The sequence below is a fragment of the Pyrus communis genome, chromosome 5 (genome assembly GCF_041283825.1).
Source record: "Pyrus communis isolate YQ-2024b chromosome 5, ASM4128382v1, whole genome shotgun sequence".
NCBI classification, from domain to species: domain Eukaryota; kingdom Viridiplantae; phylum Streptophyta; class Magnoliopsida; order Rosales; family Rosaceae; genus Pyrus; species Pyrus communis.
In genome coordinates this window covers 22666161-22688242 of record NC_142569.1, presented here as the reverse complement: position 1 = coordinate 22688242, position 22082 = coordinate 22666161, and the positions used below count along the sequence as shown (strand labels likewise).

The window sequence follows — 22082 nt, the reverse complement described above, 5'->3', positions numbered from 1 at the left end:
AATGCCCGGATTTACAAGGAGAAAACAAAGGCATTTCATGACAAGATGATTCGTGCCAAGACGTTCTCTATTGGGCAGAAAGTGTTGTTGTTCAATTCTCGCCTTCGGTTGTTTCCGGGTAAGTTGCGTTCCAAATGGGTTGGTCCTTTTATTGTCACTAATGTTTTCCCTCATGGTGCAGTGCAAATCAAAAGTTCAAGGACGCAGCAAGAATTCAAAGTGAATGGGCATCGATTGAAGCCCTATTACGAGATGTTTGAGGAGCATGTCGTGGAGGAGGTATCCCTCCATGCCGTGGAACCTAGTCAAGCTTAAACGGAGGTACCGTCCGGCTGCAAGACGTAAAAGCAAGCGCTACTTGGGAGGCAACCCATGCATTCAACAAAGGAAGACTTAGAAAGCACTCCAATTCCAGATTCCTAAAAAAAAAAAAAAAAAAAAAAAAAAAACTCTTCTCTTTGTTGCTATTTCGTTTCTGCCTTGTTAGGTTGTTTATTTATTGTTGTTTGTTTATTAATTGTGTGAGTCTATGATTGTAACATTGAGAAAATGTTTGATTTATTGATAGGCACTGCTAAACAAAGAAAGATGGAGCCTTCATAAAGGGCGTTTACTTGAAGCCCCACTACGAGGCGTCGAAGCAGAAGGCATAGAAGCGGGAGGCATAGAAGCGGGAGGCATAGGGGCAGAAGACATCGGAGCAGAAGGCATCGGAGCTAGAGCATTCCAGGCCTCAATACTTGGCCAAGCGCTGGATGACCCAGGAAACAGGTGCCTCTGGAGATAAGTAGCAAGCTTTTGACGGTCACTTTGAATCCGACCTTCAGATTCTTGCAGCTCATCAAGCTTCCTCTTCATGCCCGCCGAATAGTTATTTGCAAGCACATGCAAACTTCTATTCTCGTACTTAAGCTGTTGGATCTCCTGCTTGAGACTTTCCACCTCTGCCATCAATGATTCCACTTGACGGGAGCGGGCAAGCAGGCGTTGGCCCATGTTGGACACAGAACTCGCACACTGAACACTAAGTGCGAGGGACTCTTGAACGGCCAACTCATTGGACCGTCCTGACAGCAGCCTACTATCTTTTGGAGTGAGGAGGTTCCTAGCTACTATTGTAGCTGTTGTGGCGTCCTGCATCACGGAATCTTCACCTATAAGAAGACCGTTAGAAGATAAAAAAGAAGGGCGCCATACGTTACCTTGACGCGGCGCGCCCGTATCACTGCTAAGACTCAATTCCAAGCTAAGGTTCGATGAGTTTGCCATTTTCAAAAGTGTTCAAAGAGAAGGGGAGGATGAAGTTAAAATTTCAAAGGGCCGGAGACGATGTTCAAGAATGGGAAATCTTCAGAGTGTGTATGTTGGCGGTGATCGATACCTCTATAAGAAGCCAAGGCGACGCGTCCACCGATCCAAAAAGCCGGAATTTCCGGCGTAATTTAGGCAACGCGTTCTCGGCTTTTCAGAGGACGTGATTCAACTTTGTCAAAAGATTTCTTCTTTTCAGAAAGCACGTGGAAGCCATCATCGCAACTACACATCTTTAGCCGACAAGCGCAAAATCCGGCGACGCTTTCTCTGCTTTTCAGAAAATGCGTGCAGCCTTGTCAAAAGGAGCCGCATCCGCACTACTACGTGTCGTTCAGAAATCAAAGAGGCGTCGTTCAGAAATCGAAGGGGCGCCTGCTCAGAAATCGAATAGGCGTCGTTCAGATATCGAAGAGACATTTGTCGACAAGGGTAAAAGAACAGTACCACCACTTGATATTATCTCTATATATGTTGACCTTCGTTTTTTTATGGCAAGGCAAACCTGAAGAAAATGCCCAACTCTCCCTCACCTCTGAGGGCTCACTCCCAGCAAAGCCTTTTAAAATACTCAATTTTTTCTTCTTCCCCAAAGATGATACCAGATGCCTTGAGTACAGATGACCCAGGAGGAAACGGCGGATTGAAGTATGCTGATTCATTCACCGCTTCTTCAAAAGCAAAGGTATCTCATATCATCAAGGTCAAAAGCAAAAGTATCTCATATCATGCTCTTTCCCTGTCTTTTTCTTTGTCCTTGTTCTTACTCGCATGGCAAAGTGAAAGAAGCAATCAGCCGGCACTTGGAGTCAGTCTTCCGAGTTGGAGCCAACTGCCTGGAATCTATTCCTGATTGCTTACCTAGCGTTGCTCTCGAGTAGTCATCTTCAACGGTTGATACACTTCCGGAGAAGGGACCACTTCTGCAAAGGGGAGCGAGTAAGGCAAGTGAAAATGATACATTGAAGCATGTGGAGACAAACTTAGGCTGAGTTATCCTCCAAACCTTTTCAATACGAATTGGAAAGATTGAACAAAGAAACAGACCAAAGGAATAAGCTCAGACCTTCAGGGGAGACCAAAAGAATCCTGCTGCCCAGATCAAGAGTAGCACAAAGGAAAATCAATGATGGGCGGCAACCAGTTCGAGAGTAAGCCTGTGGAATCATCAAGATCAAGCCTCAATGTAATCAACAAAGAGAAGATGGAATTTACACTCCATAACCAGATTTGCGTCCCTAAACTCTTCTCTTTGTTAATTACATTTTGCCATGTTTAGTATGTTTAAATGCTTTTTGTGTGTTTACTTATGTTTTGTGTGAATCTATGCTTAAAACATTGAGGACAATGTGATGCGAGATTTACTTGACACTCAAATTAAACCCTCGTTTGACAATTGTAGTAGAATGGATAAGTGAGGGATCGTTCTAGACCGGGGATTAGGAGGGCTTGCTAAAACCTTCTAAATTGACTTAAAAACATAAAAACTAAATTAAAATACTCTTAACAAGACTACTATGACTCAGAATGGCTTTGAAAAACTCAAATTGTCTAAAACAATCAAATTGACTCAAATAGAAGCTAGAACTTGATTTAGACGAATTTGCAATTGTTTATGACTCCAAAAGCTTAAAGATACAAAAATAAAACAAATACGAATGATTAAGACTTAACAAAATAGGGGGGGGGAAATTGTGGTTGGACGATATTAAATTAAAAAGACAGAATATAATTAAAGGCAAAATGTAAATATGAATGTGATAAAAATATGGATGATGGAATAGCCAAGGGGTTCTTCTCCACACATGTTACACTTGCAAACAAAATTGATTCTCAGTTGGTCTTTCGATAAGTTGTGAAACTCAATGCTCCAAGTTAATTAGATCCGCTTATATTAACTTTCAGATTTCCCTAAATTCGTTGGATTGAATGGAATACGCATTACAACCAAATTATTCTTAATCAAAGTCCCTAACTATGGAATACGCATGATAGAGACATTTAACCAAGATCATTAAGTTCAACGGAAATCATAAACATCGACGAGGCATTCGTTACTATGGAATACGCATGAAACTTATGCCAAGAATTCGTTTAACGCGATTGTTTATAAGCAACCTCTACTACTTGTGAATATAAGTTCATAACGATTAGGTGAAATTCACTTATATTCTATCGTCATATTTATGCATGAAAATTAAGCTTGCAATCTCAATGAACATACATAAATAAGTTATCAATCAAACAGTTAAACGAATTGAATCCACAACTTATGAAATTCCAACCAAACGTAATCAATTCAAAATGCAAATATAAACATAGTTTCGAATCACCCCCTAGCTAAAGGGGGTTTAGTTCCTCATAACTTTGAAATCAAAGAAACACCTAAACATTCCAACAACTCAAACGTGAATTGTATGAACGTTTAGGCACTCTTCTTTTCCCTTCTCATACGTACAAAACAAAGAGAATTAAATTTAAACTTTGAAATCAAAGAAACACCTAAACATTCCAACAACTCAAACTTGAATTGTATGAACGTTTAAGCACTCTTTTCTTCCTCGTTGTTGTAGCACAAAGTCTAAGGTGAGCTTAAGGGCTTTAGGTGTATGTGGAATGGAGTAGGGAGTGGTTGGAGATGGAAGAATGAAGAGAAAATATGCAGAAAATGAAGTGGGACTCACGGCAATGGAATGGTATTTGTGTTGTGTGAAGTGTTGTGAATGGAAATATGAGATATGAATTGAATGGGGAGTGAATGAATGAATGCTAGGGTATTTATAGGGGTAGTGGAGGGAACATATGGCTGTTTGTTTAAGCATTTGTGTGGAGGAATGATGGAAAAACAGCTAGGACACATGTGAAAACTGGAATTGCACAAGGGGAGCAAAGGGAACCCACGGCATGGATGGATTTGCATGTGTTTGGGAAGCTTTCTTGCTCATTTTCTGGATGCAATGATGAAGAGTTTAATAATTAATGCATGTAGGTGGTTGAAATGATGAAGAATGAGTGGTGGATGTGTGAATGATTGAATGTGCATGTGGGTGAATGTGAAGGGAATGCATGTGAGGATGCTGGAAATGCAATGGAACTCACGGCACAAAGGTTCTTTGGTGATGAATGTGGTTGATTTAATGGAGGAACAAGTGCATGTGTTGAATTAGTGGTGCATGTGATTAAAGATGGAGAAGGTGGTGTAATGATGAAGTGGAATGGCTGAAAATGCAAGGGGGAGTGAAGGCCACGGCAAAGGTGTTTTGGTGCATGTGTTGGCTGTTTTGTTTGTTGGTTAAAGCTTGTGTTTGCATGTGAATGTTGTTTGTGTTTTAAAGAATGAATGGTGGTGTAATGATGAAGTGTGATGAGTGATAAGTGTATGATATGTTGAGTGATAAGATAAGTGGTTATTGATATGTGGTTATTGATATGTAGATGAATGAATGATATGATAAGTAATGAATGAATGATATGTGGTTATTGATATGTAGATGAATGAATGATATGATAAGTAATAAATATATGATATGTGGTGAGTGATAAGTGAATGGTTTGATAAGTGATAAATGAACTAGTTTAAAGGGCTAGGGTTTAAGTACATAGAATGGGCCTAAAATAGGTTGGTTTGTATGGCATAATGTGTTGTGTCTTCAAGTGCATACAAGGCCTTCAAATTCGTCCATCCTCTTGGCTCCATGGATAAGCTATCCAATCCATGCCCAAAAATGCTCCAAATGGCCTCAAAATGCACTTTCTTGCTCCCTAGGCCCTTAGAACCTGAAAACACACAAAAGAAGCATAAAGGACAAAAATAACGAGAGAAACATAACGTAAATGCACGAGAACAAGCCATTTAAGTCGCATGAATATGCTCCTATCAAATACCCCCACACTTAGCTTTTGCTAGTCCTCGAGCAAAACAGAATAAAAACAAATAAACAAAACGACACTAAACACGTAAAACACAACCTAAACCTTCCAACAACCGTCTTAGGGATTTCCAATGCACATGACAAGTTAAAAATCATTATTCCCACAGAATTTAGCCATCTTTACCCTTAAGTACATTCTTAATCATAGTTACCACATACTAGTTCGCAATTAAGCATTTAAAACCATGTTTTGAATGTAGTAACATGCCTTAGAGAATTTGCTCAATTCCTTTCAAGATATGCACTCAATTTTTACTCAGATTTTCTAACTACACACCCTAATCTAGTCATATGTGAGAAGATTGATGTAAACATGAAAACGACACTCACATATATGTATTACAAAGAACGCAATTTCTGGAGTTAATAATCAAGTTTAGATATGATCTCATGAATGGAATGCTACTACTTAGACGCGAGAACCAGTGACACCATATGCTCATACCAAGTTCAAACTCCACAAATTGAAACACATAACACTCAAGATAGAAGTCAAGGGTTGTAACGGGGCTTGGGGTATGTGGATAACAAAGAAGGGATATGGAAAACAAAGGTTCTTAAAGAAATAGTGAGCAAAGCATTTGAATCAACTTAGAATTCACTTTTGAATGAAAACTCAACTTTTGAACAAAAAGGGAGAATTTAGACAATTTACGCCCAGAATTGGTGTTTTGGAACCTTTCTTCAATCACTTATTCTTTTCTCTTTTTTTTTTTTTTTTTTTTTTTTTTTTTTTTTTGAATCTCAAAACATAAACACTTAAACATTCTCTCCCCCACATTTATTTTCTTTCATAATGTAACTCAAAAGGAATTCAATTAGGTTATGCTCACTATCTTTTAAGAACAAGGGTGGGGATTGTCCTAAACTAGGCTAGGTGAGGAAAAAGTGGGTTAACAAAGAACATGGGCTAACACGGCTCAACGGGGGTACAACTTACAACATATACGAAATATGGGAAGTGAGGCTATTTGGCTATGGTGGCAACTACACAACTTCATCTTGATATATGTTATGCAAATCAATAACATGCTTTGAATGAAATGGGCATGAGTTCTAGCATTTGGAACTATATGATGAAACGCCTTCTAAGTAGTAACCAAGCAAAGAATAATGAGATCATGCAACGATTTTAGAAAACAAGAAATCACAGATTATACTCTCCAAAGAACGTTATAGGCTCAAGTCTCTCAGGGTTGTAGCGTTTGTTTGAGTTCCTTCCTTCAAGCATGTTACATAACTAATTTTTTTTTCTTTTATGATTGCATGTGAAGTCATACATTATAACCTAAACCAAGCATATACCAAGAGTAAATCAAACTTTTCTCTATGTTTATAACTCTTTCTAACCGTCATGCAATTATAAACCAAATCCTTAACATTGTGTTGGAAGGTATCCTAAGACACAAACTCACAAAAACGACTCAAAACACTCTTTTTAGGCTTTTCAAAACAATTTTTCAAATTTTTATGTGCTTTTCGGAGTTATAAAACAACACACACTAAAATAGTTTTAAAACAGTGAGAAACAACATGTGAAGTGATAGGTGATAAAATCCAACGAATTTGCATCAAATATACTTAGTTACCCCCCCACACTTAAATCAAACATTGTCCTCAATGTTTTAAGCATAGATTCACACAAAGCATAAGTAAATACACAAAAAGCACTTAAACATACTAAACATGGCATAATGTAATTAACAAAGAGAAGAGTTTAGAGACGCAAATCTAGTTATAGAGTGTAAATTCCATCTTCTCCTTGGTAATTGCATTGAGGCTTTGATCTTTGTGATTCCACAGGCTTAGTCTTGAACTGGTTTCCGCCCATCGTTGATTTTCCTTTGTGCTACTTCTTGAACTGGGCAGCATGATGGTTCATTTGGTCTCCCCCGAAGGTCTGAGCTTACCCCTTTGGTCCGTTTCTTTGTTCAATCTTTCCAATTCGTATTGAAAAGGGTTGGAGGATAACTCAGCCTATGTTTGTCTCCACATGCTTCAATGTATCATTTTCACTTGCCTTACTCGCTCCCCTTTGCAGAAGTGGTCCCTTCTCCGGAAGTGTATCAACCGTTGAAGATGACTACTCGAGAGCAACGCTAGGTAAGCAATCAGGAATAGATTCCAGGCAGTTGGCTCCAGATCGGAAGACTGACTCCAAGTGCCGGCTGATTGCTTCTTTTACTTTGCCATGCGAGTAAGAACAAGGACAAAGAAAAAGACAGGGAAAGAGCATGATATGAGATACTTTTGCTTTTGACCTTGATGATATGAGATACCTTTGCTTTTGAAGAAGCGGTGAATGAATCAGCACATGTATTTGTTGTGCTGCTTCCTCCTGGGTCATCTGTACTCCAGGCATCTGGTATCATCTTTGGGGAAGAAGAAAGAATTGAGTATTTCGAAAGGCTTTGCTGGGAGTGCGCCCTCAGAGGTGAGAGAGAGTTGGGCATTTTCTTCAGGTTTACCCTGCCATAAAAGACGAAGGTCGACATATATAGAGATAATATCAAGTGGTGGTACTTTTTACCTTTGTCGACAAACGTTTTGATCCCGCAAATCCGGCTTTTTGAAATAATGGCGCCTCTTCGATCTCTGAACACGCCTCTTCGATTTCTGAGCAGGCGCCCCTTCGATTTCTGAACGACGTCCCTTCGCTTGCTGAACGACACGTGGTAGTGCAGATGCGGCTCATTTTGACAAAGCTGCACGCGTCTTCTGAAAAGTTGAGAAAGTGTCGCCGAACTTTGCGCTTGTCGGCTAAAGATGTGTAGTTGCGATGATGGCCTCCACGTGTTGTCTGAAAAGAAGAACTCTTTTGACAAAGTTGAACACGTCTTCTGAAAAGCTGAGAAAGCGTCGCCTAAATTACGCCGGAAATTCCGGCTTTTTGAATCGGTGGACGCGTCGCCTTGGCTTCTTATTGAGGTATCGATCACCGCCACAAACACACTCTGAAGATTTCCCATTCTTGAAAATCGACTCCGGCCCTTTGAAATTTAACTCCATCCCTTTTCTTTGAACACTTTTGAAAAAATGGCAAACTCATCGAACCTTAGCTTGGAATTGAGCCTTAGCAGTGATACGGGCGCGCCGCGTCAAGGTAACGTATGGCGTCCTTCTTTCTTTTCTTCTAACGGTCCTCTTTCAGGTGAAGACTCTGTGATGCAGGACGCCACAACAGCTACAATAGTAGCTAGGAACCTCCTCACACCAAAAGATAGTAGGCTGCTGTCAGGACGGTCCGATGAGTTGGCCGTTCAAGAGTCCCTCGCACTTAGTGTTCAGTGTGCGAGTTCTGTGTCCAACATGGGCCAACGCCTGCTTGCCCGCTCCCGTCAGGTGGAATCATTGATGGCAGAGGTGGAAAGTCTCAAGCAGGAGATCCAGCAGCTGAAGTATGAGAATAGAAGTTTGCATGTGCTTGCAAATAACTATTCGTCGGGCATGAAGAGGAAGCTTGATGAGCTGCAAGAGTCTGAAGGTCGGATTCACAGTGACCGTCAAAGGTTTTCGTCTTTCCTCCAGAGGCACCTTTTTCCTGGCTCATCCAGCGCTTGGCCAAGTATTGAGGCCTGGAATGCTCTATCTTCGATGCCTCCCGCTCCGATGCCTTCTGCTCCTATGCCTTCTGTTCCTACGCCTTCCGCTCCGATGCCTTCTGTTCCTACGCCTTCCGCTTCAAGAGTAAAGCCACGTAGTGGGGCCTCAAGCAAACAACCTTTGTGAAGCACCATCTTTCTTTGTTTAGCAGTGCCTATCAATAAATCAAACATTTTCTCAATGTTACAATCATAGACTCACACAATTAATAAACAAACAAACAATAACAACTAAACAACCTAACAAGGCAGAAACGAAATAGCAACAAAGAGAAGAGTTTTTTTTTTTATTTTTTATTTTTTATTTTTTATTTTTTATTTTTTATCAAATTTTCGAAGTTTTATACCAAGACACTATAAAACACTCTAAAAACACTTAAAACAGCAAGAAACAACATTCTAAGTGATAGGTGAATAAATCCCACGAAATTCATGCAAATACAAATTGTTTACCCCCCCACACTTAAATCAAACTTTGTCCTCAATGTTTTAAGCAGAAAGTCACAACAGAGCAAGCAAATAAACAAATACGAGAAAGAAAGCAAAGTAAAGGCAGTAAAGAAAAAGAAAGGAATAAAAATAAGTCTCTTAAAGGGGTTTTCAAGTTCTTCTCTATTCGGATGCATGGGTTGCCTCCCATGAAGCGCTTTCTTTTACGTCTTGCAGCCGGACGGTACCTCCGTTTAAGCTTGACTAGGTTCCACGGCATGGAGGGGTACCTCCTCCACGACATGCTCCTCAAACATCTCGTAATAGGGCTTCAATCGATGCCCATTCACTTTGAATTCTTGCTGCGTCTTTGAACTTTTGATTTGCACTGCACCATGAGGGAAAACATTAGTAACAACAAACGGGCCAATCCATTTAGAACGCAACTTACCAGGAAACAAACGTAGGCGAGAGTTGAAAAGTAACACTTTCTGCCCAACTGTGAAGGTCTTGGTTCGAATCATTTTATCATGGAATGCTTTGGTCTTGGCTTTGTACATCCGGGCATTCTCATAGGCTTCATTCCGAATCTCCTCAAGTTCATTCAATTGGAGCTTCCTATGAACTCCCGCTGCATCTATGTCCATGTTGAAAATCTTCACGGCCCAATGTGCCTTGTGCTCTAACTCTACGGGCAAATGACATGGCTTACCATAGACGAGCCGAAAAGGTGACATCCCAATGGGTGTTTTGTATGCCGTACGATATGCCCACAGTGCATCATCTAAACGTAAGCTCCAATCCCTCCTTGTTGGTCCAACGGTCTTCTCCAAAATTTGTTTGATTTCTCGGTTAGACACCTCGGCTTGGCCATTTGTTTGAGGATGGTAAGGTGTGGAGACCTTATGTTTGACATGGTACTTTCTTAGCAACGCCTCAATGGTCCGATTGCAAAAGTGAGACCCTCCATCACTTATGATTACTCTCGGCATTCCAAACCTAGCAAAAATGTTAGTTTTCACGAAATCTGCAACCACCTTAGAATCGTTAGTACGGGTGGCTTTTGCTTCCACCCATTTAGAAACATAATCAACGGCTAGCAAGATATAAGTGAAACCATAAGATGGAGGAAAAGGGCCCATGAAATCAATGCCCCAAACATCAAAAATTTCTACATTAAAGACAGGGGTTTGCGTCATTTGGTCCTTGGTACCTATGTTACCCATTCGTTGGCAACGATCACAAGACATACAAAAGGTTCTAGCATCCCTAAATATAGTCGGCCAATAAAAACCACATTCTAGAACCTTGAGGGCAGTGCGTTGTGTGCCAAAATGACCACCACATGCATATGTGTGACAAAAGCTTAGAATAGAGTGAAATTCAGAATCATGCACACATCTACGTACAATTTGATCTGAGCAATACTTCCACAAATAAGGGTCATCCCAAACATAGAAACGTGCATCATTTTTAAGCTTATCACGTTGGTGCTTGTTTAGTTCATTTGGAATTTGTTTAGCCACCAAGTAATTCACTAAATCTGCATACCATGGTTCACTTACCTCAATGGATAGCAGCTGCTCATCGGGAAAAGTTTCAGGGATAGGCACGGCATGTTCATGCTCCTCGTGGATCATTCGGCTTAAATGGTCAGCCACTACATTCTCGCTTCCTTTCTTATCCCGGATTTCAATATCAAATTCTTGAAGAAGAAGAATCCAACGGATAAGCCTCGGCTTTGCTTCCTTTTTTGTGAGCAAGTACCTCAAAGCTGCATGATCAGAATAAACGATTACTTTAGTACCAATTAAATATGAACGGAATTTATCTAAAGCAAAAACCACAGCTAGAAGTTCTTTTTCCGTCGTGGAGTAGTTCAATTGGGCATCATTGAGAGTCCGAGATGCATAGTATATGACATGCGGCCGCTTGTCTCTTCTTTGTCCTAGAACAGCTCCTAATGCATAGTCGGATGCATCGCACATGAGCTCGAACGGAAGGCTCCAATCTGGAGGTACAATAATGGGGGCCGAGACTAGCTTCTCCTTGAGTTGGTTAAATGCCGAATTACACTCTTCATCAAACTTGAATGGCACATCTTTTTGAAGCAATCGGCAAAGAGGGTTGGACATCTTGGAGAAGTCTTTGATAAAACGCCTATAGAACCCTGCATGGCCAAGAAACGAACGTACCTCTCTAACCGAAGTAGGAGAGGGTAAGTGACGTACAAGGTCTATTTTCGATTTATCTACTTCAATTCCTTTTTCTGAAACAATATGTCCTAAAACTATACCTTGTTTCACCATAAAGTGACATTTCTCCCAATTCAAGACAAGGTTAGTTTCAACACATCGTTTCAAAATTAAGGTCAGATTATCCAAGCAATTATCAAATGAACTCCCAAATACACTGAAATCATCCATGAAAACCTCAATGATCTTTTCAAAAAAATCGGAAAATATACTTACCATACACCTTTGGAAAGTGGCCGGTGCGTTGCATAAGCCAAATGGCATGCGACGATAAGCAAATGTTCCAAAGGGACATGTGAATGTGGTATTCTCTTGATCATCCGGGGCTATCACAATTTGGTTATATCCAGAGTATCCATCAAGAAAACAGTAAAAAGCATGACCGGCTAACCTTTCGAGCATCTGGTCGATGAATGGCAAAGGAAAGTGATCTTTCCTAGTCATGGCATTTAGCTTCCGGTAATCGATACATACGCGCCATCCAGTCTGCATGCGTGTAGGCACGAGCTCATTCTCATCATTCTTGATAACAGTTACTCCGGACTTCTTGGGAACGACTTGAACTGGAGAGACCCAACGGCTATCGGAGATAGGGTAGATCACTCCGCAATCCAAAAGCTTGATTATTTCCTTCTTCACCACTTCCATCATCGGAGGGTTGAGACGGCGTTGAGCCTCTCGAGTTGGTTTAGCCCCCTCCTCAAGAAGTATACGGTGCATGCATGTGGTAGGGCTTATTCCTTTAATGTCGGCCAAAGTCCACCCTATGGCCGTTTTGTGTTCTCGCAGCACCCTCACAAGCTTCTCCTCCTCCATTGCCGTGAGACTTGATGAAATGATGACGGGCAATGTTTTGCCTTTTCCCAAAAACACATACTTCAAATGGTCTGGCAACGGCTTAAGTTCAAGCGATGGTGCCTGAACAACAGAAGGTAGCATCTTAGTGGAAACTGAATTTGAAAGTGAGAGTGGAACCTTACCATATTGTTGTGGCAATGACTCAAGGGCTGCCACAACCTCAATTATTTCTTCACTAGAACCCATTGCAAAGAATTCCTCCTCCTTGTCGTGGCCTTGCATTGGCCCAAATCCTTCATTTTTGCGCTCTATGGCCTTAGTGATGGTTGTTTCCAGGGCGTCCTCGTTCAATTCTTCAAGGTATACCTGCGCCAAAGAATCGATAACATCAATGGAAAAACAAGAATGGTCATCAACGGGATATCTCATAGTTTCAGAAATATTAAAATCAATCACTTCCCCATCGAATTCCATTGTCAAGGTGCCTTTGTATACATCAATCTTCGTTCGGGCCGTCTTCATGAATGGCCTACCAAGGAGAATCGGCAAAGATGTAGAATGGGCTGAATCCTCCATGTCTAGGACGTAGAAATCAGCCGGAAAAATTAAATGGTTCACCTGCACAAGCACATCTTCCAAAACTCCTTTTGGATACGCGTTAGAACGATCGGCCAATTGTATAATTACACCATCTTGTTTTAATTCACCCAAATTCATAGATGCATAAATAGAATAAGGCATGACATTTATGGATGCACCTAAATCAAGCATGGCATGTTCAAAACGATTATGTCCAATCACACAAGGAATCGTGAAACTACCGGGGTCTTTGCACTTGGTAGGCAGTTTACGTTGCAAAACAGCGGACACATTCTCGCTTACCTTCACTACCTCTTTGTTTGCCCTTCTTCTCTTTGTATTGCATAGGTCCTTGAGGAATTTAGCATACTTTGGAACCTGTTTGATTGCATCGAGAAGCGGTATGTTCACTTGCACCTTCCGGAACGTTTCAAGAATGTCCTTCTCGCTTTCTTCCTTTTTTTCTTGCATGAACCTGCGAGGAAAAGGTACATTGGGCAGATTAGGACGTGAAGTACATGAATTTGAACTTAAATTACCTGATTTGGCCGAGTTAGGGTGATCTGCCTCAGGTTGTGTCGTCTCTTCATCTACTTTCTGGGCAGATTTGGGATTGTTTGGCTCGGTCCCAACTTCTTTTCCACCCCTTAGGGTGATGGCCTTGGCGGATTCGAATCCTCCCTTTGGATTGACTGTGGTTGAGCTAGGAAGCTTTCCTTGCTCTCTAATCTGTCCAAGGAACTCAGAAATCTGCCCTATTTGTTTCTTCATATCCATCATCTCCTTCTCGTTATTTTCTATTCGGTTGTTTTGATTTTGCAACCCCTGCGAAATAGAGGTTAGTAATTGCATAGCTTGATTACTTTCCAAAGACGTACCTGAATGAGATGATGCCGAAGGTTGTTGGGATTGTTGGGGTGCATACGGTTTGGAATAAAAACCAGGGGGGTTTGGCCTAAATCCTCCTTGTTGGGCAGCTTGTTGTGGCTCCCTCCATTTGAAGTTTGGATGGTCCCTCCATCCGGCATTGTAAGTGTTCGAGTATGGGTTGTTTTAATTTTGTCCTTGGAAACCAATTGCATTGGCAGATTCCCACCCACCATTCTCGATTAGTTGAGGGCACTTGTCGGATGGATGCCCTTGAATTGAGCACACGCCACAAACTTGGTGTTCTTGTGCTTTTGGACCAATCACAACCTGAGAAACAAGAGAAGTAAGATTAGCAAGTTGTGATTGAATTTCAGAAATAGCACTCACCTCATTTACACTTTGTTGCCGTGGGGCTTCCCTTTGGCCCACTCCTTCATATTGTTGAGCGTTGAGCGCTCGGTTGGCTATGAGAATCTTGGCATCCCTTGGTGTTTTGTCCACCAATGCTCCTCCCGCTGACGCATCAACCATTTGACGTTCGATAGGAAGGAGGCCCTCATAGAAATATTGAAGGAGAAGTTCCTCCTTCATTTGATGTTGAGGACATGAAGCTACAAGGCCCTTGAAGCGCTCATAATAAGCCGGGAATGTCTCACCATGATTCTGTTGAATACCACTAATTTTCTTCCGTAGGAGAATCACTCTCGAAGTAGGGAAGAATTTCTCCAAGAAAGCACGCTTCATACTCTCCCACGAAGTCACAGTTCCCGGGGCTAGTTCGTAGAGCCAATCTTTGGCCTTGTCCATAAGTGAAAATGGAAAGGCCTTCATCTTCAATATACTCCCATCCACATTGACGGGGGTCATGCTCGAACAAACCACCTCGAACTCCTTCAAGTGTTTGTTGGGGTCTTCCATAGACAAGCCATGGAACTTCGGAATATGGTGTAACAAACTGGATTTGAGTTCAAATTCCTCAGTCTTCCCCTCTGCAGCCGTGGGGTATTGGATACAAAGAGGCAATGCATTATCCAAACCTGAGGCCGAAAGCTCCTTGATGGTTCTATTATCTGCTGCCATGGCTTGTTCTTCTTCAAAAATCTGATCCGTGGGCTTTTCTTCTACACCTACTTCGTCTTCTTCAAGCCCAGGTTGTGGTGGAGGTTGTGGTGGCTCTTGTTGACTCCTCGTTCTCCTCAAAGTGCGTTCAAAATCACCGTCAAAGTTGGAGATGTTCTCTATAATAGGCCGAGTGCGACGAGTCATACACAGTACCTAAAAAACAAGGAAACAAACAAACTAAGAATCTAAAATAAGAATGCACGAAAAACAAAAAAAAATATAAAAATAAAGACAAAGGATTAGCAAAGTTGCTTTGTTGACTCCTCGTTCTCCTCAAAGTGCGTTCAAAATCACCGTCAAAGTCGGAGATGTTCTCTATAATAGGCCGAGAGCGACGAGTCATACACAGTACCTAAAAAACAAGGAAACAAACAAACTAAGAATCTAAAATAAGAATGCACGAAAAACAAAAAAAAAAAAAAAAAAAATATAAAAATAAAGACAAAGGATTAGCAAAGTTGCTAATCCCCGGCAACGGCGCCAAAATTTGATGCGAGATTTACTTGACACTCAAATTAAACCCTCGTTTGACAATTGTAGTAGAATGGATAAGTGAGGGATCGTTCTAGACCGGGGATTAGGAGGGCTTGCTAAAACCTTCTAAATTGACTTAAAAACATAAAAACTAAATTAAAATACTCTTAACAAGACTACTATGACTCAGAATGGCTTTGAAAAACTCAAATTGTCTAAAACAATCAAATTGACTCAAATAGAAGCTAGAACTTGATTTAGACGAATTTGCAATTGTTTATGACTCCAAAAGCTTAAAGATACAAAAATAAAACAAATACGAATGATTAAGACTTAACAAAATAGGGGGGGGGAAATTGTGGTTGGACGATATTAAATTAAAAAGACAGAATATAATTAAAGGCAAAATGTAAATATGAATGTGATAAAAATATGGATGATGGAATAGCCAAGGGGTTCTTCTCCACACATGTTACACTTGCAAACAAAATTGATTCTCAGTTGGTCTTTCGATAAGTTGTGAAACTCAATGCTCCAAGTTAATTAGATCCGCTTATATTAACTTTCAGATTTCCCTAAATTCGTTGGATTGAATGGAATACGCATTACAACCAAATTATTCTTAATCAAAGTCCCTAACTATGGAATACGCATGATAGAGACATTTAACCAAGATCATTAAGTTCAACGGAAATCATAAACATCGACGAGGCATTCGTTACTATGGAATACGCATGAAACTTATGCCAAGAATTCGTTTAACGCGATTGTTTATAAGCAACCTCTACTACTTGTGAATATAAGTTCATAACGATTAGGTGAAATTCACTTATATTCTATCGTCATATTTATGCATGAAAATTAAGCTTGCAATCTCAATGAACATACATAAATAAGTTATCAATCAAACAGTTAAACGAATTGAATCCACAACTTATGAAATTCCAACCAAACGTAATCAATTCAAAATGCAAATATAAACATAGTTTCGAATCACCCCCTAGCTAAAGGGGGTTTAGTTCCTCATAACTTTGAAATCAAAGAAACACCTAAACATTCCAACAACTCAAACGTGAATTGTATGAACGTTTAGGCACTCTTCTCTTCCCTTCTCATACGTACAAAACAAAGAGAATTAAATTTAAACTTTGAAATCAAAGAAACACCTAAACATTCCAACAACTCAAACTTGAATTGTATGAACGTTTAAGCACTCTTTTCTTCCTCGTTGTTGTAGCACAAAGTCTAAGGTGAGCTTAAGGGCTTTAGGTGTATGTGGAATGGAGTAGGGAGTGGTTGGAGATGGAAGAATGAAGAGAAAATATGCAGAAAATGAAGTGGGACTCACGGCAATGGAATGGTATTTGTGTTGTGTGAAGTGTTGTGAATGGAAATATGAGATATGAATTGAATGGGGAGTGAATGAATGAATGCTAGGGTATTTATAGGGGTAGTGGAGGGAACATATGGCTGTTTGTTTAAGCATTTGTGTGGAGGAATGATGGAAAAACAGCTAGGACACATGTGAAAACTGGAATTGCACAAGGGGAGCAAAGGGAACCCACGGCATGGATGGATTTGCATGTGTTTGGGAAGCTTTCTTGCTCATTTTCTGGATGCAATGATGAAGAGTTTAATAATTAATGCATGTAGGTGGTTGAAATGATGAAGAATGAGTGGTGGATGTGTGAATGATTGAATGTGCATGTGGGTGAATGTGAAGGGAATGCATGTGAGGATGCTGGAAATGCAATGGAACTCACGGCACAAAGGTTCTTTGGTGATGAATGTGGTTGATTTAATGGAGGAACAAGTGCATGTGTTGAATTAGTGGTGCATGTGATTAAAGATGGAGAAGGTGGTGTAATGATGAAGTGGAATGGCTGAAAATGCAAGGGGGAGTGAAGGCCACGGCAAAGGTGTTTTGGTGCATGTGTTGGCTGTTTTGTTTGTTGGTTAAAGCTTGTGTTTGCATGTGAATGTTGTTTGTGTTTTAAAGAATGAATGGTGGTGTAATGATGAAGTGTGATGAGTGATAAGTGTATGATATGTTGAGTGATAAGATAAGTGGTTATTGATATGTGGTTATTGATATGTAGATGAATGAATGATATGATAAGTAATGAATGAATGATATGTGGTTATTGATATGTAGATGAATGAATGATATGATAAGTAATAAATATATGATATGTGGTGAGTGATAAGTGAATGGTTTGATAAGTGATAAATGAACTAGTTTAAAGGGCTAGGGTTTAAGTACATAGAATGGGCCTAAAATAGGTTGGTTTGTATGGCATAATGTGTTGTGTCTTCAAGTGCATACAAGGCCTTCAAATTCGTCCATCCTCTTGGCTCCATGGATAAGCTATCCAATCCATGCCCAAAAATGCTCCAAATGGCCTCAAAATGCACTTTCTTGCTCCCTAGGCCCTTAGAACCTGAAAACACACAAAAGAAGCATAAAGGACAAAAATAACGAGAGAAACATAACGTAAATGCACGAGAACAAGCCATTTAAGTCGCATGAATATGCTCCTATCACAATGTTTGATTTAAGTGTGGGGGGGTAACTAAGTATATTTAATGCAAATACGTGGGATTTTATCACCCATAACTTCAAATGTTGTTCCTTACTGTTTTAAGATGTTTTTAAGTTGTTTTAGAGTGTTTTAGTATGTTTGTTTTTATAACTCCGAAAATCACATAAAAATTTGAAAAAAAAAAAAAAAAAAAAATGTTTTGAAAAGCTTAAAAAGAGTGTTTTGAGTTGTTTTTGTGTGTTTGTGTCTTAGGGAACCTTCCAACGTAATGACAAGGATTTGGTTTGTAATTGCATGACGGTTAAAAGATTTATAAGCATAGAGAAAAGTTTGATTTACTCTTGGTATATGCTTGGTTATGGTTATAATGTATGACTTCACATGCAATCAAAAAAGAAAAAAATTCGTTTTTGTAACATGCTTGAAGGAAGGAACTCAAACAAACGCTACAACCCTGAGAGACTTGAGCCTATAACGTTCTTTGGAGAGTATAATCTGTGATTTCTTGTTTTCTAAAGTCGTTGCATGATCTCATTATTCTTTGCTTGGTTACTACTTAGAAGGCGTTTCATCATATAGTTCCAAATGCTAGAACTCATGCCCATTTCATTCAAAGCATGTTATTGATTTGCATAACACATATTCAAGAAGAAGCTGTGTAGTGACCACCACCATAGCCAAATAAACTTACTTCCCATACTTCGTATATGTTGTAAGTTTTAACCCCGTTGAGCCTTGTTTAGCCTTTATTCTTTGTTTACCCACATTTTCCTCACCTAGCCTAGTTTAGGACAATCCCCACCCTTGTTCTTAAAAGATAGTGAGCATGACTTAATTGAATTCCTTTTGAGTACATTATTAAAGAAAATAAGTGTGGGGGAGAGAATGTTTAAGTGTTTATGTTTTGAGATTCAAAAGAAAAGCAAAAGAAAAGAAAAAAAAAAAAGAAAAGAAAGAAAGAAAGAAAAAAGAGCTTGAAAAAAAAAAAAAAAAAAAATGAAAGAATAAGTGATTGAAGAAAGGTTCCAAAAACACCAATTCTGGGCGTAAATTGTCTAAATTCTCCCTTTTTGTTCAAAAGTTGAGTTTTCATTCAAAAGTGAATTCTAAGTTGATTCAAATGCTTTGCTCACTATTTCTTTAAGAACCTTTGTTTTCCATATCCCTTCTTTGTTATCCACATACCCCAAGCCCTGTTACAACCCTTGACTTCTATCTTGAGTGTTGTGTATTTCAATTTGTGGAGTTTGAACTTGGTATGAGCATATGGTGTCACTGGTTCTCGCGTCTAAGTAGTAGCATTCCATCCATGAGATCATATTCATGTCATTGTCGTAAATCCAGAAAATGCTTTCTTTAATATAACATATGTGAGTGTTAGAATTCATATTTACATCAATCTTCTCACATATAGCTAGTGTAGGGTGTGTAGTCAGAAAATCTGTGTGAAAAATGAGTGCATATCTTGTAAGGATTTGAGCAAATTCTCTAAGGCATGTTACTACATTCAAAATATAGTTTTAAATGCTTAGTTGTGAATTAGTATGTGGTGACTATGATTAAGTATGTACTTAAGTGTAAAGATAACCAAAATCTGTGGGAATAATGATTTTTAACATGTCATGTGCATTGGAAATCACTGAGGCAACGTTGGAAGGTTTAAGATTGTGTTTGGTCTGTTTCGTTTCGTTTTATTTTGTTTTTCTGTTTTGCTCGAGGACTAGCAAAAGCTAAGTGTGGGGGTATTTGATAGGAGCATATTTAGGCGACTTACTTTGCTTGTTCTCGTGCATTTACGTTGTGTTTCTTTAGTTATTTTAGTCCTTTATGCTTCTTTTGTGTGTTTTCAGGATAATAAGACGTGTTTGACGAAAGGATGCATTGTGGAGTGTTTTGGTGCACTATTGGGCTAAGGATGGATAGCTTATACTTGGAGCCCAAGTGTTGGATGAAATTGAAGGCCTTGTATGCACTTGAAGACACAAAACAATGGCCCTAACCCAATCACATAACACCTTGCCATGGGCTTAACACAAACACCATTCCTTGCCATGCAAGGATGAGCAATTTGGGTCCATTTCATGTACTTAAACTCTAGCCCAATCCACAATCACTTCAAAGCCATGCAAAACCTTTCAACACCCTTTAATCATCCCCCTTTAAGTTATGATTTTATTTCCTAACCCTACATGCATTCTTTATTCACTCTTCATCATTGCATTCATTCTCCAAACACTTTCATTATTTAAAACACATTTGCACATCCACTCATTCTTTCCCCAAAGCCGTGCATTCCCAATCCCTTTCCAACATTTCACATGCATTTCCACCTTGGTCATGCTTTCCCATTTCATTATTCATTCACTTTGCATTCATTCAATCAACCCACATGCACTTTAATCATTCAAACATGTAGCCACATAATCATTCACCCTAATTGTCAATCACATACTTTCCCATTGTATAATACATCCACATGCATCTTTAACCAACAAACATTGCAGCCACATGCACCTAAAACTAATCAATGCCGTGGGGTACATTACAATTCCAGAAATTCCAGCTTTTCAACCTAGCCACATTCACATGCATTCACTCATAATCATTCACCAAACTTGCAGCCACATTTCCACCTATTCCAAGCTGTCATGTTCCCTCTCATTTACCTATAAATAAGCATGCAACCTAGCCACAATTCATCTCATCTCATTCACAACACAACACACAACACAAACACAACCCTTGTGCCGCAAATCCCCTTCCATTTCTGTGCAGTTTTTCTCCTCCATTGCAGCCACTATCCAACCACTTCCCATCCCTCCAAAACACTTCACATAATCCCCAAGGCTCACCTTAGACCTTGTGCTACAACAACGAGGAAGAAAAGAGTGCCTAAACATTCATACAATTCAAGTTTGAGTTGTTGGAATGTTTAGGTGTTTCTTTGATTTCAAAGTTTAAATTGAATTCTCTTTGTTTTGTACGTATGAGAATGGAAGAGAAGAGTGCCTAAACGTTCATACAATTCAAGTTTGAGTTGTTGGAATGTTTAGGGGTTTCTTTGATTTCAAAGTTATGAGGAACTAAACCCCCTTTAGCTAGGGGGTGATTCGAAACTATGTTTATATTTGCAATATGAATTGATTACTTTTGGTTGGAATTTCATAAGTTGTGGATTCAATTCGTTTAACTGTTTGATTGATAACTTATTTATGTATGTTCATTGAGATTGCAAGCTTAATTTTCATGCATGAATATGACGCTAGAATATAAGTGAGTTTCACCTAATCGTTATGAACTTATATTCACAAGTAGTGGAGGTTGCTTATAAACAATCGCGTTAAACGAATTCTTGGCATAAGTTTCATGCGTATTCCATAGTAACGAATGCCTCGTCAACACTTATAATTTTCATTGAACTTAATGATCTTTGTTGAATGTCTCTATCATGCGTATTCCATAGTTAGGGACTTTGATTAAGAATAATTTGGTTGTAATGCGTATTCCATTCAATCCAACGAATTTAGGGAAATCTGAAAGTTAATTTAAGCGGACCTAATTAACTTGGAGCATTGAGTTTCACAACTTATCGAAAGACCAACTGAGAATTAATATTGTATGCAAGTGTAACATGTGTGGAGAAGAACCCCTTGGCTATTCCATCATCCATATTTTCATCACATTCATATTTACATTTTGCCTTTTATTTTGCCTTTGTAATTTAATATCGTCCAAACACATTTCCCCCATATTTCGTTGAGTCTTAATCATTCGTATTTGTTTTATTTTTGTATCTTTAAGCTTTTGGAGTCATAAACACTTTCAAATTCGTCTAAATCAAGTTCTAGTTTCTATTTGAGTCAATTTGATTGTTTTAGGCAGTTTGAGTTTTTCAAAGCCATTCTGAGTCATAGTAGTCTTGTTAAGAGTATTTACATTTAGTTTTTGTGTTTTCAAGTCATTTCAAAATAGATTAGCACCCCTAGTTAATCCCCGGTTAGAACGATCCCTACTTACATCATTACTACAATTGTCACAAATAGGGTTTAGTTTGTGTGCGTATAATTTTACGTATCACCAATCCTTGGCCTTCTCCAATAATGAGAATGGAAAGGCCTTCATCTTCAAAATACTACTATCAATATTAATTAGAGTCATGCTTGAACA

At 39.4% G+C, this 22082-nt stretch overlaps 1 protein-coding gene across 1 annotated transcript; it reads right to left on the bottom strand.

The window, feature by feature from the left end:
- Positions 1-1139: 1139 nt before the first annotated feature.
- On the bottom strand, positions 1140-22073 carry LOC148697001 (uncharacterized). Its single transcript, XM_088693422.1, has 4 exons — positions 22052-22073; positions 14248-14765; positions 12694-13410; positions 1140-1154 (listed from the first exon to the last, which is right to left on the bottom strand). Exons 1-4 carry the CDS (start codon positions 22071-22073, stop codon positions 1140-1142), a joined length of 1272 nt encoding a protein of 423 aa, XP_088549548.1.
- Between the last annotated feature and the right edge of the window lie 9 nt (positions 22074-22082).

Coding starts and splice junctions, on each gene's coding strand:
- LOC148697001 (XM_088693422.1), bottom strand. CDS start 22,073: ATGACTCTAATTAATATTGATA. Junction 14,766..22,051: donor GACTCTAATTAATATTGATA/GTAGTATTTTGA, acceptor CCACGGCTGCAG/AGGGGAAGACTGAGGAATTT. Junction 13,411..14,247: donor CACCAAGGGATGCCAAGATT/CTCATAGCCAAC, acceptor ACTTCACGTCCT/AATCTGCCCAATGTACCTTT.